This window comes from Branchiostoma floridae, chromosome 10 (assembly GCF_000003815.2).
Source record: "Branchiostoma floridae strain S238N-H82 chromosome 10, Bfl_VNyyK, whole genome shotgun sequence".
Lineage (NCBI taxonomy): Eukaryota > Metazoa > Chordata > Leptocardii > Amphioxiformes > Branchiostomatidae > Branchiostoma > Branchiostoma floridae.
This window is the reverse complement of record NC_049988.1, coordinates 13,045,506-13,064,525: the sequence shown is the minus strand read 5'-3', so window position 1 is coordinate 13,064,525 and position 19,020 is coordinate 13,045,506. Positions and strand designations below refer to the sequence as shown.

At 39.7% G+C, this 19,020-nt stretch overlaps 1 protein-coding gene across 4 annotated transcripts; it reads left to right on the top strand.

The window, feature by feature from the left end:
- Positions 1 to 4,233: 4,233 nt before the first annotated feature.
- On the top strand, positions 4,234 to 17,430 carry LOC118424594 (myosin heavy chain, non-muscle-like). Of its 4 annotated transcripts, none has more exons than XM_035833233.1 (12): positions 4,234 to 4,439; positions 5,384 to 5,770; positions 6,395 to 6,625; positions 6,843 to 6,941; positions 7,185 to 7,298; positions 7,680 to 7,805; positions 8,212 to 8,328; positions 8,548 to 8,613; positions 10,123 to 10,191; positions 13,782 to 13,901; positions 14,370 to 14,489; positions 16,686 to 17,430. In XM_035833233.1, exons 1-12 carry the CDS (start codon positions 4,421 to 4,423, stop codon positions 16,820 to 16,822), a joined length of 1,605 nt encoding a protein of 534 aa, XP_035689126.1. In that variant the 5' UTR covers positions 4,234 to 4,420; the 3' UTR covers positions 16,823 to 17,430. The 4 variants fall into 4 exon arrangements, with proteins under 4 accessions (XP_035689126.1, XP_035689124.1, XP_035689125.1 ...); XM_035833231.1 differs by having other exon boundaries at positions 4,236 to 4,439; positions 7,677 to 7,805; XM_035833232.1 differs by having other exon boundaries at positions 4,237 to 4,439; positions 5,387 to 5,770; positions 7,677 to 7,805.
- Positions 17,431 to 19,020: the final 1,590 nt, after the last annotated feature.

The following is a 19,020-nucleotide window of genomic DNA, read 5'->3' as shown; positions in this document are numbered from 1 at the left end:
ATTCTTACCATGCATTGTGTTGTGTATCACGCAATATATTCAAGGATATGAAACGTATAAAGGAGTTTAAATAATTGTATGCATATGTTCATTACATGGTTCATTAAAAAAATTTCAAGCGCAAACAGTACGCATATATACCTCCTTTAATTTGTTCGTAAACTTTGTAGTTACTACATGATGAAGAAATCAGATCTGTTTGTGATTGGTACAGATTATTTGATAGGGGGATTCGTTCTTTGTGGTTATGGAAAAATCCGTTGATAGTTGATGTTTTATTTCGATGAATTCAGGAAAACGCCAGGAGGTTAGCGAAGAAGTGATAGTTCCCACACGGAGCGAGGGCGTCCCTCCACGGAAAGACTATGTCCCGGGTGCCGTCCCTCCCCCTGAAGTTATAGAAAAGACACGAGGTAAAACATTTAAATAGTTTGGCCCCTTTCCACCTGACAATGATCGCTGGACGACCGAACAGTAACAAAAAAATTAAGCTTTGATTTTATAATTGGAATATGAGGCAAGATGTCAAAGTATCACTTAAAAACACATAAACGTAAGAAAAATCGTTCTTTGTCTTTAAAAGCCATTGAACATATTGTCACCTAGCGGTAGCAGTGCAGAAAGGAGGTACTGAGTACTTACTTTTAAATGGCTGAGCATAACTTTGCATGTACATATAAACGTAGACCTTCCCAAAACACAAGACTAAAGATACACGGTACATTTCGCCACTTTACGAGGGGCATTCAATAAGTAATGTCCCTGACCCACTTCCAGTTGTCTGATCTAGATGAAATTTTGCATGTGTAATGAGTCATATGTCTATGGGTTATGTTGCAAAAAACAGCTCTAAACTAATTGTGGTTACTGATTTACTGGTGTTTGAACTGAGTCAGGTGTGAAATGGACCAGGTGTGAAATGGAGCAAGTTGAGTGTCGCACAGTGATCCGGTTTTTGTATTTGAAAGGACACACACCAAAGGGGACTTTTGATGAAATGAAAAAAGTTATGGTGATGATGCCCCATCATATGACCTTGTAAAACGCTGGCATCCTGAATTCAAACAAGGCCGTAAGTCTGTGGAAACAGCTCCCAGACCTGGTCGTCCCTCTTCTGCCATTGATGAGGCATCTGTCGGAGGACGAACCTGGGATGTCCTACAAAAACGGTGTCCAGAGCTGCATCAAACGATGGGAGAAATGCATAACTCTGGGTGATTCCTATGTAGAGAAAGACTAATAACTGTGCCAAGTTTCATTAATCTCCTGCTATGGGAAATGGGTCAGGGACATTACTTATTGAATGCCCCTCGTATGTACATGTACTAGTATTGTAGTATGTCTAGCTGAAATACTGTAAAAAGTATAGACTTGCGTATGTAACGCCCGTTCACCTTTGTCCGTGGGGTAACCTATGGGTATGTAGGGATATCAATTACAATGTTCTTAGAAAAGTGCAGTGTAAAACCACCGTCCGGAGACTTGATACCCCTAGATACACTGATTTTAAAAACAACGGATATAACGTTCGGTTAGATAAAGGTGAACTAGCGTTAAACGAACAAAGAAGGTAGTATACAAGTAGTACCAAGATGGCGAGTGACACTATACTGGTTTGCATTTGTATATGCGGTGAAAAAAAGTATCTTTCATGAAACGATGTTTGCTTTAATCGTATGCAAATTGTGGATTTTACCATTAGGAAAACGACGGGAGGTTGTTGAAGAGGAGATCGTGCCTGTGACTAAATAGGTAATTTGTTAATCCTACTTATTCTGAAATGCTCTATGGCATTAAAGCATTAGGAAGCGGTCCTAGTATAGCTTATACTCCCTTTCATTGACAGCAGACATCTGTTTAAACTGGGGGAATTGGACTTAAAAGTTCAAAATTTTTGCACAAAAACCTCACTGTATAGTAGATGTTAATAAATTGTAGATTTAGAATCAGGTAGGTGTACAACACTATTTGTGGAATATGTAGCGAAAACAAAACCCGTCTGTCATTGTGGTACTTTTAATATTGTTATTCCTATGGTTTCTTTTTCATTGTGATTGTCATATTCTATGTTTGATGATATTGCTATGGACATTTTTTGTCTTAAAGCAAATAAATAAAGTTCAAAAAGCCTATATGCAGCTGTTTTTCAACGCAAGAGACTCATGGATTAGGGATGATGAACAATTATGAGCTGAGAGTTGACAATGTTGTCAACATAGTAATTACACTGGCAAAGTTTGTCGTTTCCAAATTCTAAATGAAAGAACGGTTATCTATACATGATGAAAGATACTATAATACATTTCTATTTATCAAACTATATATTCCATACTCCGAATAGTATTGTCCATTCAACACCCAGAAGGCCAATGGCTATTAGTATTCTGGGTGTTGAATGATCAACACTCTTTGTAATACGTGTTTTATTGTTGTAACAGTAATTGTTGTATTGTACAGAAATGCGTTCAACATATGCGGATATCAGATCAAATTTGTTTGTCCTTTTTTTTGCTGGCAGGTTCCTCTTGGTACGTCTACGATCCCAAAAGAAATACTGCAAACCTGTAGTGAAGATGGATATGGATTATCACGACATTTCCTTGCTTTATTTAAGTCACACCAGCAATATATATATATATAGAGAGAGAGAACTGTTACGACAATTTCTAATAACGTTAGGTCCCCTTTCCACTAAACTGCGATTGTTGAACGACCGCTGAAAGACCAACATTGGATTTTGTAATTGCAATATTATACATAGATATAATATAAATGATAACAAAACATACAAACGTATCTTAAAGCAAACTGTTAAACCATTTATCGCTCACCAATCGCAATCTTAAGTGGAAAGGGGAGATAGCAAGGTCCAACTTTTGGATGTCAGTATAAGAGGGAGGGGGTGTAAGGAGCGATTTACATTTCATAAATCTTTTGTTAAATTAGTTTAATAGTGTCGTCCCCACTCTTGTTATATAATATCACTCCGATGTAACAGTCTCAGTGCAAAAAATAAGAGAATAAAGATTGGGTTGGATAGACTTCAAACGTCATCATTTCTCGACTACATTACTGCAGAACTCAAAACATTCCTTTGGACTATACCAACAACAACAAAACTGGTCCAACTAGTTGCGACTGGGGACTTTATTCCAGATGTTAGGCCTGCAATTTGGCTTTCTTTCGCATGCATGACAAAACAGCGATGTTATTGGACCAGGTGGCCGCTGCTAACTATGTAGATTTACGTGCAAGATAACTCGGAAAACCACCTGTGAATGTATTCTCTTGCACGGAAAGGCGGATAGCAATAGAGCATCGTGATTCTTACAAGATATTTCTGCCTTTTTGTTGGAAGTTCTCATGGATAGCTCACGTCTTTAGCTCCCATTTAGTACGCTCAGTTCTTCCATCTCTATTAACAGAGTTAACACAGCAATATGTTTCTCCTATACATCTTCAAAGATCGTCTCATCTTGAGTGGAAACTTTAGGACAAGCCAATGTTGGCCTTTGCGCTGACGAGTAGAGTGAAAGCTGCCAAACGCAATAACGTACGTAACCAAGCGAGCCTTTGTGAACAATGAAGGTGATCCCACACAGGTTAACGGATTTAAAACATGCATCAACGGTATGTCCAATTTCAAACAGGCTATAGAACGTTCACTCTCTTCACTCAAAAGAACACTTTAGACCGTAAAGTAAAAATAGCAAAAATATACAAAGCAAACAAAATGCTGTCATCTTTGCTGTTAGACCTCCTTTCAACTAGAAGCAGTGACCAGACAGCGACCAAAAATTAGCAGATTTTTCAGTGAATTTCAAAGATAAAAGACGATGTCTAAGAATGTTATACAGCTTTTGTTGTCTTTTAAATCATACTCTACAGCTTGCACCATATTCCAGTTATGAAATCAAGAATTACTATGATCCGATTTTGGTCAATGTATGGTCGTTCAGGGATCGCCATCTAGTGGAAGGGGGGCTATAATCATGAATTTAATAGGAGATGACTAAATGCTTGAGCGGATACCAGTCGTATAATTACATAGAGTAACCAGAGGCGTTTCGCTTGTTTTAAAAGATAGCGTGTGAGTTAGGTTTACTTCAATCAAATGTAGTGCATACCAATAGTAGTAGAAACACACTTTAAAGAGAACAATTAGATACCTGTCACACTCTTTTGAGGACCGTAAATTCAACAACAACACCAAGAACGACGAGCCACACACATCAAAGCACAGTGACATTTGAGATGCTTAATTAAACAACAATAGAGAAAATGTCTGGAACGACAACTAGATGCTCTGTGTAGCGGAAGAAATGAGAGGCCGCCATTTTGATGACCCCGCCGGTAATTTGTGTTCGTTCAATCGTCCCTAAGGGCCCCCTCAGGGCACGTAAGCAGCGACGTAACAAACATGGCGGACGAAAACACAGGTATGTCACTTATAAAGGACGTTATGTTATTGTAGAGAGGCTTATTTTATCATGTACGAAACACCAGATGACGAAGAAATGTACATTCTTAAATACATCTTTTCTTGGAAGTCAAACGAATCTTGTACGTTGTGGAATAACAGGTAGAATTGGCATATATTTCACAGCCGTGTTCTATATCAATAAGACATGCCTACAACAAGTTTGGTTGTTACAAGAAAAGACAAACAATGGCTTCTGGGTGTTTTTAAGTTTTCCTAGTTAAGCATAATGCGCATTATTTATAACAAACGAAACTCGTAATCACAGATAGAGCTATCTTATTTCTAAATTACCCCCCTCCCATATTCCAAACACGTTTGTGACAATACCTCCAGACAACTGTTTTGATAGTAATGGCCTGACTGCACAGTTAACTCGATAATGTGTTAAAGGCGTATATGTGGACATTGATAATTGTATCATATGGTGGATGATATTTGTGAGATTCACAAAACACCCGTCAAGCATACCTTATTAAGGCGTGGTAATAAGGTCAAAGGTAAACTTAGTCATCATTTTGAGTCTTGTACCATTATACCATGGACGTTCTGAAGATGACAAATTGAGTCTCGGAAGCAGAATTTCCGTCTCCTAATATCATCATAAATACTGGTAGGAGATCCTTAGTAATACAGAATCACAATTTGTAGTTAATTGTAAATTCATTTAGCCGTGATTTGATTTCATTAATCGTAAGTGTTCATTTCATTTCTACATTTCACAGGAAATCCTTATAAACAGTAAATAGATTACGATAAAACGATGACAAAAGGAGTATTACAAGTTTTAAAAGATAGGTTTACATGTCCGTCACTTTATACTAGCTCTGGGCTATTGATCAATCAGTACATTTGGTTAGATTGGACAACCTAATTGTTAAAGTATGTTATGATACCTCAAAGCAGAGAGGGAGGCAGAGAAGGAGGCTGTTGTCGGTGGCAATGTGAGCCTCATGGTCTCCATCTTCGAGCGGAAACAAGACGAGGAACGGCGAGCAAGCACAGAGAGCCCTCAACCTCAGAAAGTCTCAAGACGCGAGGAAGGAGACCTGCTTTCCTCCTTCAATGCCTCCTTGAGAGAAGAGGAGGAGGAGAAACTGCGTCAGATGGAGGAGCTGAGGGAGAAACTGAAAGAAGAGAGAGGCCTGATCACTGATGATGCACGGATCGTGCAAACCACGTCAGAAGTGCTGCTCACCATGGAACAGCAGAAGGACAAGGAGATGGAACTGATCAGGGCGCAGTTGAAGGAAGAGCGTGTCAACATCTCGGAGGATGGGAAAATAGTCGGTGAGTTTCATAGATTGCCGTCATCTAGGTACCCTGACTAAAATCGCGCTCCTACCGGTCAGCCCTACAGTTGTCGCTCTAAGGAAGGGGTCATTTACCCCAGCCAGCGAGAGATTGTGTAAAACAGGCTAGTCACCTAGGCAAATTACAATGTTCAAACTGTATTGAGCTGACATGAAATTTCATTTCCCTAAACAATAATCTATCATTAAGAAGTGAATTAGATAGTAATGTTTAAGATGTAATGATAGACTTGTGGGGTCCAAAAGATACGAATTTTACAATTGAATTTGTAAGATTTCGTTTCTATGTTAATATATTCACACTAAAACATAAACAGTAATTAGATCAATATCAAAGCACCTTGCAGGAGGAGAGAAGAAGCCTGAAAAAGCATATGGTAATCCCCTTCTTTAAATGTAAACTTAAGAAACGCTAATCACAATACTGATGAAATAATTCTTGAATGAACTAGAAGTACATAGATATGACAAACTTCTGATTAAGATTCAATGGACTGTAAAAATGCTTATACAAGCAATTAATAACAATAACGAATATTATCATAGACTATACTATTTTCTATAACACAGAAGAGTTACTGATAATAATATTTTCCTATAGAGACGAGCAAGTCTGCACTTTTGTCCGAGGAAGAAGCAAAACGAGTCCAGTTGGAACTGGAAAAGGCCGAACTGGCCAGGCAAAGGCTACAGCTCTCTGGCAATGCAAGTATTGTAGAAAAGGCAAAGGGGGCGCTTTTTACCACCGAAGAGCACCAAGAGAACGAAGTATGGCGTACCGACGGTAAAACGGTGTCAGCGACAAAGGAGTCCATCATGACATATCAACAAGGTAAGACAATACCATCAACCGTGTGTAAGAAACCATTTAGTTACCATTTTGATTCTGCATTATAAAATCATAAATCAGCTCCAAAAGGACAATTTGTCTCCCAATTGACATATACACGTTTAAAGACCTACGAAATACTGAAGCAATGCTGATTTGTGATAATTTAGATGAATTTTTGAGAATTACAGTATCCTAGCTAAGTTGCATTTTTGCTTAGATTCCCAGACTGTTCTTACAAGTACGAGTGTTGAAACAGTAACATGCACAATGGTTGAGGACATGACTACATCATCCACGGAGTTCGGGAAGTTACAAGGTGGGTTGAAACAAGTTAAATGTGTCAGAATAAATGAAGCTTGACTGCATACAACTAACCGTTTGGACAAAGATGCACGTACGGTTGATTCCTTTTTACAGTTAAAAAATGGATTACTCCTGATTTTTTTCACTGTCAACAAAATGTTTGGATGTCAACTTTTGCGTGCAAAATCCATCAGCGTCTTCATATGTGTCATACATATCATATATATATATATATATATGTATCTCTTACCAACAGGTGATAGTAAAGTAGAGTTTAGGGAATCAACGACCACATACACAGCAGATGAAGAGGAGGGGGGAAAGGCTCCTGACATCACCCCACAGGCGGAAATAACAACATCAATTTCTGGTGGGTGTACAGTACTGTTGTCATTACGATCGCACAATTCGGCACCTCCTAGGAAAATGAAGGTATTGTATGTGTGCGTGTTTATTAGTGTCTGTGGTCAGCATAACTTAGGACCCGTTGAATAGATTGTTATGCTACTTAGTATGTGGAAAGACAAAGGCCAAGGTCGATTATGGGACCTCTGGCGGTCGACCTTGGTACTGCAACTGTATTTTTTAATCTTTTGTCTTGAATATCCTGTAGGTTGATTTTTTGACTCAGATAGCTTTTGATGTCAGGATTTAGTGATGTAGGTTTGGGCTCCCTAGTTAAATTTTGTTGTACCAATGTTGTGGTGAGTTTGTCGGTCCTACAGTCTTTCTGGTACCTTTTACATAGAAGCAGACCTGCAGACGACAGAAGGAGAAATCGACGGAAGGACTGAGATTGGTGGTGGTGAGATGAAGGCTGTGGAAAGTGATACGCTCACTGCGGTTCCTGCATCGGCTGAAATTGAGAAGGCAATAGGTAATTCTCATTAAAAGCATTTCATTACCTTCCTTTTCTTTCAAACTTGTAGCTACAATCTTTATCTGTATCACTATAGATGGTGTAACCTCCTTTCGGGATTAGCTGAGTAGAATTTTTTTGTATGTCAGCTAATGGACTAATAAAGCATCCATCCATCCATACACCATCCATGGCAGCTTCGCTGGTGTGGCAGCAGTTAGTCATATTACACTGAACGACCTGCCACATCTAACCGGTCTTTCGACATCTAGCTGTAAGTGCTGATTATGCCCCTACAGTTCCTGGTGGCAAGTTTTACTCTACGATAGTGCTAAATATTTAAGAGTCATTAGACTTAAATGCATCGTACGGTTGTGGTAGCTTTTGAACTCTAATGTTGTTGTTCTATCGATGTCCTGTCCAGGTGATTCCCAGGTTCTGATTGACGACATCATTGCACTGACGCGAGCCAAGAGGGAAGAAAGGATGTCAAGAAGACAAACCACTTCAAGTCGTACGATCGCATCCTACGGAACATCAGGTATCGCCATATTTCTGTCAACCCCTACCGATATAGATGTAAGAAGATGAAATACAAGTTGATACACATGCACAGTTTGGTTACTGCAAAGCCATTGAGATGTTTATAGCATACTACGTGCCATGTTTTAGTTATTAATCGTAGTGGCAATGCCAATGTTAACCTTCTTATTTTTACCTTTAAGCTGTGGTACTTTACCAATTATTCTTCATTTTCCAGGTGACCAGGTTCAGGGGATGACAACAACGGAAACAGTCGTGATGGAAAACGGAGACACAGTGCAAGGTAATGCTTTGGAAGATATAACGTTGTAGCAAACTTTAAACTTGACAACTGGGCGTTTAGTGTTAATAGATGGTTTTGTACCGCACACGCCTTTCTCCTGTCACCTGAATCAGGTTATCACTACAGTAATTATGCTCTTTAATGTATGTGAATTATAGATAATTATGTAATACACTGTCTTCCTTCAGTTTTCTTTCCTATACATATGAATCCATAGGTATTCTCTTCAATGTCCAGTCATTGTGTGACAGTAAATGGCCCCAGTTTAATTCTATCGTGATATCGATGTTTGCCTATTCATTTTGCCGATTATGTTCTCAATCTATACCACTTGCAATTTCTAATGCAATCTAAAGAAACTGGGTAAGAAACGAACCATGCTTGTATGGCTGCAGAGTTGAACGGTGGAGGAGAACAGTCGTTTGAAGACGTCGTGAAGAGGATGGAAGCAGTTCTAAACACCGTCAAACAAAGCGTCGAAACACTGGAAAAAACCACACGGTGGTCAAAGAATGGGGGGAAGGCTTGAGAAAAACATCACTTTCAAAAACTTTTGATCTAATTACATAGACACACTGAGGGTCATTGCTGGTCTTGAAGGCTGGGCCCAGAAGAACATAAAAATGAAACATTGTCATCACAGATCCTTGTGAATTTTATTCACTTTAAGTTTATATTTTATAGATATTAGCAGTAAAAATGAACACCGCATATCAGATTAGTATTATTGTCTTAGATGCAACCAGGCAAGGCAAGGCAATCATAGTAGTGTTTGCAGTAAAGCAATGTGACTAGAATGACCAACTCGAAGATACATTTGTATGTACGAGTATGTTGCATGTATAATGCAATAGAATGGTGTAGTAGGCCTTGTGGTTGTTAGTTTTATTCGTCATTAAACAGAAAACGCTGATGAAATATTTTTGGATTATTCTGTTTGTTTTGTCTTTATACATATCTATTGTGTATTGTATGCAAGGTTGTTACGAAACTGTATATACATAGACAGTGCCATTCGCCAAACTTTGTCGATCGTTTACCCCAAATTTGAAATATACATATAGACAAGAGATTTTAAGTCTTAAAAGACTTAGTGTAAAACACCAAGGCCCATATCTAGGTTTCATCGATGATCTATGTAAGAAGGCACCTATGTTTCCTACAAAGAAAAGGTAAAGAAAAAAGGACTGAATTCAACTTACCTCATGTGGTGTAGGTTAACATCTCTAACAATGCACCCTAACATCATTATCAGTATCACGTTTCATCAACATACCTCACATCACTGGCGTTTATGTAGCCTAACACATGATTGATATGAATAACACAAATCACATCATTCATAAAAGATTCATAACACACTATCTTAACATTGCACATTTTATCTCTTTACAGTTGTAACCTCCGGTGAAAAGCATGGATATAACGTGTGGTGGTCCAGTGGGAAGGTCTTCTGTCTGTTTTATTTTATATCATAGTTTTTAACGATATGCTTAATTGTTCTTGCAGCTAACGACGCTGGGATGGCGAGTTTTCGTGTTGCCACTAGCGAGGCGAGGGTAGAGACAACAGGAGAAGGTATGTGTATGTATACACGTATGCAGTATCTTCAGTTATTACAAAGTGATTGCTGCATAGAATACCATTTTCTGTATCTGAATGTGTGTGTGTGTTCGTGTGTGTGTGTGTGTGTGTGTGTGCGAGTGTGTGTGTGTGTGTGTGTGTGTGGGAGACAGGGAGAGAGTATGCGCGTGTGTGTAACGCTAGTTCACCATTATCCGCGAGGTAACCTATATCCGTTCTATTTACGAACAGGGAATTTAGGGATATCAAGTCGATGGACAGTGGTTCCAAATTGCATTTCTGTTTGGTATTGCAGTTTGAAACCACCGACCGTTGACTTAATATCCCTTAATACCCTAGTCTTGAATGCAACGGACAAAGGCTACCCCGCGAATAAAGGTGAACTGGCGTTATATGCGCCCGTGTGTCTGTCTTTGTGCGTTTAATGAGGGTGAATGGATGCAACAATCACAAAGACATTCCTAGTTTCAAATTGATTTCCTGTAGAATCTAAATTCTGAACTCAGTCAGGAGTTAAAAGTACAGTTTGCTGCTTGTGTATTACAGTCACGTACGAGAATTTTGGCCAGAGACCGTGCCCCATTGTTCTCATGTGCCCTAATGTTAGACCAGCTGCTATGGTTACCTCAGTCCTTTTTAAAACAGTTCAACTTAACTGACTTGTCAGTGTTTTTCAGTAGACGTTTCTTGAATAAAAAGTTTAGGGCAGGAAGGGTGTGGAAAGGTGGGGTGTTATGGGAAAGGGAGTGACGACATTCCAAAAGATTTTCTAAGGTGGGGAGGGGGGCATGTCCACAATGCACCTGCCAAACATGTGACAAGGTCATTGGTACCCATCGACGTGTAATATGCCTGTATAATTTCGTTGCTCATAGAATCTAAAACATAAAACAAACGCAAAATTGCTGTTGGTGTTTTTGACTTGGAAAACGGACGAGAGTTCTGGAAGTTTGACTCTGAGTAATGGCACTTATTACGGATGCATGTGTGACACAATGGCGGGCGTAATACAGCCTAAGGCGAGCCTGATGGAACTATAGACGCGTGTCGACGGGCATAATTAAAATATTAGTGGTTCTCTTTCATATCGGTAAAAAGAGTTAAAGACCTAGGTCTTCTCACACCATAAGGCGCCCATCTCCGTTTTAATAGCACTTGCATTTCACAAGTTTGTGTAATCACTACTAACGTTACAGTAGGGGACTAACTAGTTCAATTGTAGTGGTTGTGTTAAACTACTGTATACTTTTACAAATGTTGTATGCTAAGCAGAGAAACTCCAAAAATGGATCCAAAAATATTTGACGTTTTTCTGTTTTTATACGGATTTTACGCATCATACTCATATATTAGGTCAAAACTTAGTATTGATCTGTATTTAGTCCCAATAGCACCTTCCAGTTATTTGTTTTGGCGCGTTACTTTATAGTCACTAGAGAGAGGACGAGGTAAGCGAAAGATAGATATTTAGGTTTAAACAAAGTTTTGCCGAGACAGGTTTACGTGATACTGTAAGTTGAGCTTAACCTGCCCATGCATGCACTGTCCCACCGAGCCAGACTACCTCCCATTTGGCGCACAACAAAAGGCACAAAATGGCCTCCAGGCGGGTTAGATACGAAGGTCGGCGGATTACTTCAAACCAACGGCCAGTAGTGGGGACCGGTTTGAAAGGTCAGTAGTCCTGAGTTCTAAAACCAAACAATGTTGTTAGTTTTCACGTTAGGCTAGATTTGTTAAGTGTGTATGTTGAAACACGGTGTTTTGTGAGGGGTTGTCCGAGTGCACAGGGAACTTTGGGGTTGTATTTGAGTCTAGCTACATAGTGATACATTGACATTGTCTAGTGTACTGTCCGATATGTATGTGCTGTAGGCATTCTGATTCTAGTCAAGACTAGTACTTTTACTGTCTATCCACAAAGAGCAGCAGTACGGAAAACAACTCGTCCATATTACATGTTGACTGTATAGTCTGTGCTATTAAAATAAACGGAACGAAAAGAAAGGTATACGCGGTTAGTTTATGATTTACGGTACTGAAAAGATTGCCACAGTTTCGGCACATCTTAGCCGCTTTCACACAATTCTTTTGGAAATTCAACATCCTTTGTTTTTTTTACTAGTGGCACCAGCCGTAGCAAAATTTCTACAAGATGTATTGTTTTATAAACCAGACCCTTTTCAGGCCAGCTCCAATACACCCTCCACCCCCCCCAGAACATGCCTAGACTCTCACTTCCTGATTAAACTGTTTTACCTGCTGTCATCGTAGTCACACAGAGGTCGAAGTTCACCTTCATGTCAACAATGATCGTATTCTGTAGGTCATCGGCAATTTAAAGGGAGGGGTGCGTGTGTATGACAAGTATATTATAACGACAGTTATGTTGTTAGTAATGATCTGAAATAGACTAAATCGACGACGTGTGATGTTTAAACTGTGATTTTAAGGTATTTTGTCTCTGTGTGCACCAGTCTTGTAACTACGGTCTAGTGGTCCATGGGTTTCAAAAACGTCCTTCTGCCAGCACCGAGCCTTTTGTGCGTTGTGATTTATCGTGCATTTAGCTCACGTAGGCTTTGTTTGCTGTGGACCATGGAGAAGAATTTCACGGGGAGGGCCCCGACAACACTGGACGTGTGTGGAAGTTACAATAGGGCACTGAGAACAGTACCGTAACGGGCCTTCACCTTAGGAGTTTATAAACTTAAGAGGGTCTACATGCAGCATGAGGCGTAGCAAGCTACTTTAATTGACTTCAGATCAAGCCGGCTGGTACTTATTCAACGTTAGACACAACGTTAACACATTTGCCAGGCACACCATGAATACAAGGCAACAAGCAATGAGCTAGCTCTTAGAACGAAACGTCAATTCACATTATCGTTTACCGTTGCCGGTACTCCTGAATTTTACGTTTCGTCAGGCCAAGGAGGTTCCTTGGTAAGGCCATCCCCTCCCCATGCAGACACTCAATGTGTTTGTTCCAAATTATCAATAAAAGAAGTCAGGTCTTTAACTCGGGGGGTTCTCGGTTTACCGGTCGATGATAATGCTTAGTCACAACAAAGCATTGCAAATTGCAAGGTCACACGATACATTGATGCGCAACACCCTCTAACGATAGAATGTTTAACTGCAGCGGCATGGTATTCATGAAGGCAATGGAGATGTGGGTCAAAGGATCACCCGAGTGACATCGAACTCTTGTGAAGCAATTCTTACCTTCGCCAATAAGGTTATGTTTTCGGGGCTGTGCGTGTACCTGTTTGTGAATGGCATAACTTGAGAAGTCTTGGGCGGAAAGTGATATTTCGTATGCCTGTTTGCTTGTTTTGTCAGGATCTCTATTAGTGATATTGTACCACTATTATTCCTGGAGTCCGTAACAATTCATATACAATAAAATGAAACATAAGCACCAAAATCTATACAATTTGTGGACATAAAAAGTACAAAAATCAACTGAGATAATGTTATTAAGTCTAAACAAAATAGAGGAATGATTTGATATCTGGTGCTCTGGAAATGCTATGGTTGTGATCATTGAATAGTAGATATCTCTCATTTACATTTTACAGGTGCAAAAACTACGGTAACTACAGTCAAAACGGTTCGCACGAGTAACACCCAGTCTGGCGAAACACAGCCAGCAGCAGGCGACAGGATGTCACGGGAAGAGTTGCATCAACACATCCCAGGTAGCCTTGGAACTTTCATCAGTTATTACCTTCGCTAGAATATGATTTCCTTAGCGTTTCTATGTATGTGTGTATACATATGTGTATGTAGTTGACCAGAATAACTCGAGAATGTCTGAATAGATTGTCCTGATATCTGGTACATGGGTTGGTATTGGTGAGACCTTAGAACAGGCTCCATAGCGGCTTGCTATGGTACTGCAGCGGAACGTCCGGGTTTGATATCTCGAGTTCTGGACATGCTACGGTCGTGAGCTCCTGGGGCATAGAGCAAGTGGTGTATCCACCACCCTGCCCCAGTTACAAATGCCGTACTTAATCAAATGAATGACTATGACAGTATGTATCATGTCGTTGCCTTTAAAATTCTGATTTTCCGTAATCTTGTTGTCTGTCCTTCTGTGTGTTTATCTGTCTGTCTTCACACACACAAAAAAACACCTACCTCACATCTGTGTTTGTGTACAGAGCCGTTGCCAGAGGTGCCCGGTATTGACTTCAAACAGTTTGATGACGTACGTGACATGGCGGATGACATGCTGAGAGAGGAGGACAACCCACCGACTCCGGCACAGGAGGGGACGTCCTGTAAGTATAAAAATATAAACACTGCATAACTGTACATTTGATATGATAGTTTTTAGTTTATGGTGTGGTCACATAGGCCGTGCGATCGTCGTACGATCACCAACTTCGGGCATTTTGGAGGACAAAGGTGTACGTCTCCTGCAAAGTTCAATTGTCTTGTTACACAAAATGCTGTTTTGGATCCGTGTCGTTGGTTGGTTCTGTCACTGTTCTGTCACGGCCTGCTTAAAAATCGTATGGCATTTACATCGTGCGACGATCGCACGACCTATGTGACCGCGCCCTAAACAGTGATTGCTGTCGTCAAAAGGCCTGCTTTGCACAAATTCTCTGTTGAAAACGAAGAAAATGGACTAATTTATTCAGGATATAGGAGATATGGCTGGCATATTGAAGCTAAATGTCACCATATTGTTCCCGCCCTGTTTCTATATCCGATTATTGTAGCTTCCCTGCACACACACAACAGTGACCTATATGTAGTTAGAATGGCTGCATTTGTAGCCTTAAAGGATAAACAATGCAGAATGATCCCTTCTGATAATAGCATTTGGAAGCTAGTACAAGAGAACTGTTATAAGTTATCTGTTACCATATCTCTACTAATTTCTATCAATACAAAGTTAAAATAGTGCTAAGCTCCTTGTGACACATATATTGATACAAGTCATTCCCTTGTGTAGTGGATACTAGGAATATATCTGCATTGTACTTTAGGAGAAAATTGAAGACGTAGAGGTTCGTAAACTCAAAATTCACGTACTCACCCTCTAAAATTGGAGCATTGGGTTGATAATCTAAGTCTATGTGGTGTAAACATTCTTCATGACATTTTCTATCAAATCCTGCTGGGACCTTTCCGTCTTTAAAGGATTTCAGGTGATGTTAAAACTTATGCTCCTCCCTCAAATAATCATAGATACACCTGTATGTGTCACAGCGATTTTGCACCCCCGCAAATTTCGTCCCCTCCCCCGAGGAGTTCAAAATCACGGGCGGCGAAATCTCTGTAACACCTAGACTGTCGGTGTTTGCTGATTATTGTCATCCTTCTCTTGGTTCGTAAAATAACAAACTAAGCTTTATCCTAATTCTGTTCGAGGACATGATTTTTCAGGAAAAACAAAAACAACGTCTATTGCAATATTTCTGCTGATACAAATGAAATTTTCAATTGCCCACACATTCTCAAAGGTCTAGGACGCTCTTATCTATACCATCACTTTGATTGTGTGTATGTCATAGGTTAAAGTTATCACGTACACATCAATAGCTCATTGTGTCAAAAAGCTAAGATATATAGTCTTGTTTTGACGGTTGAAAGGCCGAAGTGTCCCCAAAGGCAAATACATTTGACAGAACAAAGCTTTGATATATCACTGGAGCGTAATGACACTTCATATCAAACGACAAATCTGAAATTCCTTTGATATTTCGGCCCCAGGATGAGAAAAAGTTAAGAAAGAACAAGTCTTTAAATCTCTTCTTTTAAAAGGACATTGGTTGTAATCGGTCTTTGACAAACAGGTATGTACCTCTTTAAGGTGTAGTGCGCTGTCTGCAAATGGAGATATTCACTCCTAAAAGTATAATCATAGAAATCTGCGAACACGCAGCAGGAGTGTGACCTCTGAGCGATAAAATATTTGACAGATCGTTCAACGAGTTTCAAAGTGAGGAACGGGTCCCTGCACGTTTTGTGGGTTGTCTTCTAGATCATATCTGACTTGACTTTTACATCTTGAATCATATCAATAATGGAATCTAGGATCACACAAATCCAATTGTGTACGTCGCTGTGCGGTCGCTCGGGTGCAGTCACATAGATCGTGCGATCGTCGTACGATCGCTAACTTCGGGCATTTTGGAGGACACAAATGTACGTCTCCTGCAAATTTCAGCTGTCTTGGCGCACAAAATGCTGTTTTGGATCCATGTTGATGGTTGCTTCTGTCACATCCTGCTTGAAAATCCTCTGGCATCAAAATCGTACGACGATCGCACGACCTATGTGACCGCGCCCTCTGCGATTGCTGTCTAGGTGAAAATGGCCTAAACTGTTGAAACCTTTCTGTGTAGTATATCTAGACGAGCACTGATAAGCCATTTGTATGTCAGCTAATGAACTAATAAAGTATCCAAGTATCCAAGCTATTTGTGACCCTTTTCATCTTTTCTACCCACACGCTTGTACAGATCGCAGAAGGAGAGCGGTCGGCCCACCCCTCGGAGGTCTCCACCTGTACCATGCGGGGAAAGGTGGCCGAACAGGGAAAGGGGGCGGTACAGTAACGCGCGTCGTCAGGCGACATGTGTTTATGACCCGGACATGATTACATCACCTGTGCTAACAGTTATGGTCAATCAATAGGACTTCGTTGGTTCAATATTTAACTTGTGCACGAATTGTGGAAGTAGAAAGTTCGCAACATATATCCATCAATATCACGAATTCTGTTATTCCAATATAAGAGTTCTGACACTGATATCTTGTTACATGTTAATTAAGATGCATTAAGCTCGTAAGCTCGATGCTTGAATCTGTTTTACAATAGCTGATGTTAATTTTGTAGTATAAAGAGGTGATTTGTAACGATTAAACTTGACAGCTTTGTCTACTATTCTAAGTTGTTTCATTTTGTTACAGACACTCGTATCTATGAACAAAGCTTCATCTCACATGTATCTTACGCATTGTGATATTATCAATAGGCAATCAAAGAAAATGTACCCTTATACATTGTGCTAACCTTAGTATTGAAATCAAATATTGTAGTAGAGACTAAAAACAGCTGTGCTGTCTTTCACAAACCGTACGCGTGTATAGAACATTGACGTATGTATTTCTGCAGAAAGTACACATGGTTCATTATTTACGTACTATCCAAGCTTTACTGAATAAATGGACGATGGATAATCTTCCGCGCTTTGTAATCATGCATTATAGGACTTAAAGTAAATCCTTGATTTGTGGGTTCCACATAATACGATGAAAAGTTGCTGACGTCATAATCTTATGTGGATAATCTGTTAATTACGATGTATCTTGACCATTCTAAAGATGAATTGTGCATTCTTTGAAACTATGTCCGGCAAGCCTACTAGTTAGTCGTAGATATTGAATGAGGGATACTGATAAGCTCTAAGTTGTTCCATGCTAAGTTAAATCTCTAATTCGGTCTCCCTATCCGTTCCTGTTATTTGTTCAGGGTGAAGTATAGTACTTGTTGCAATTATATTTTTCTTCTCAAACTAGGATTCGCCTCAAGGTGGTATCGCACTGCACTTGGGGCACCGGTGCGGCACTGTGGGGTTCAAAAGATTACTCGACGAATTTCATAATTTTCTTACGTTTTGTGTAATTTGTTGTCCTCTAAGTCTTACCTTTACGCATTACGTAATATCTGAATTCAAAACAATCTGAGAAAATAATACAACAATGCCACAGTGAACGAACCTCGCAGTGCCGCACTTGTGCCCCAAGTGCAGTGAGATACCACCTTTACTCTTACTGTACATTTCAAGCGCAATGATCTGCGAACAATCTGAGAGCCATTCAATTAGACAAAAATTGTTCTCACGGAGCAACAATTACTCGACTCGTCCGAGCTTAATTGATTGTGACTTGACACTGGGGTCTATTTTGACATGACACATGTCTGGCATAGTAATGCCCTACTGAAGTAACCGCGGTACAGAACAGACAACAGAGACAGAGTTCGGATTAAAGAGGGCGGGGGATGTTCTGATTCACGTAGTTAGATTATGGGCTGTCCACAGTGGCCTTTCTCCGTAGTAGCCGAATACGTGATTCAGATCTGTAATATAGCTAATTACAACATGATAAAACATCACAGGTTTGTATTGTGATCGCTATGTCATAGTTTACAGATTAGTTACGAATTGTGTATACTGGTTTCAACTATACACTTTTTTTCGGACGTCAAATTTTGTACATTTTTTTTATAGTTAAAATATATAGGATAATAGGAGGTGAAAAAAAAGTAGAGTACTTCTAACGCCCTTTTCTCTAACGTTTGGAGTGAACTTGATTTCAGCGAAAGTAAACACCTATATAAGTCATGCATCATCGCGTTCTAGGGCGATGTCTTAATAATGTTAACCTTTGACTTCTAACATTGGCGTAACTGATTACAGACAGAGACTGGTACGGATTTGATTGTCTATTTACACTGTATATATCTAAATCGGTACATTGATTGGTTGATTTAGACATCACAATGACTTTACAAAATTAAAGGAAATACAAGGTCTAACACAAGAATAACAATTGGAAGATTGCAAGATTTTGTAAAAAAAGGCTGAAAAATGCAATTTTAGAGATTAGTAAATCATAGATGTTATATAGCCTATAATTTGTGTTTTAATCCTAGATGGTCACGGAAATGCCTACGTGGCCGCCTGGCGTCTAAAAAGGGCGATATACGCAGATAATCGCTGGATAATAGTAAACATTGGGTGTGGACGACCTGCGCGACTTTTTGACGTGTCACTTGAACATTGTGTACTA

Bases quoted from the DNA above. Each gene is read 5' to 3' on its own strand.
- LOC118424594 (XM_035833231.1), top strand. The intron at 7,806-8,211 runs GTAATTCTCATT...TGTCCTGTCCAG, and splicing joins TGAAATTGAGAAGGCAATAG to GTGATTCCCAGGTTCTGATT. The intron at 8,329-8,547 runs GTATCGCCATAT...TTCATTTTCCAG, and splicing joins CGCATCCTACGGAACATCAG to GTGACCAGGTTCAGGGGATG.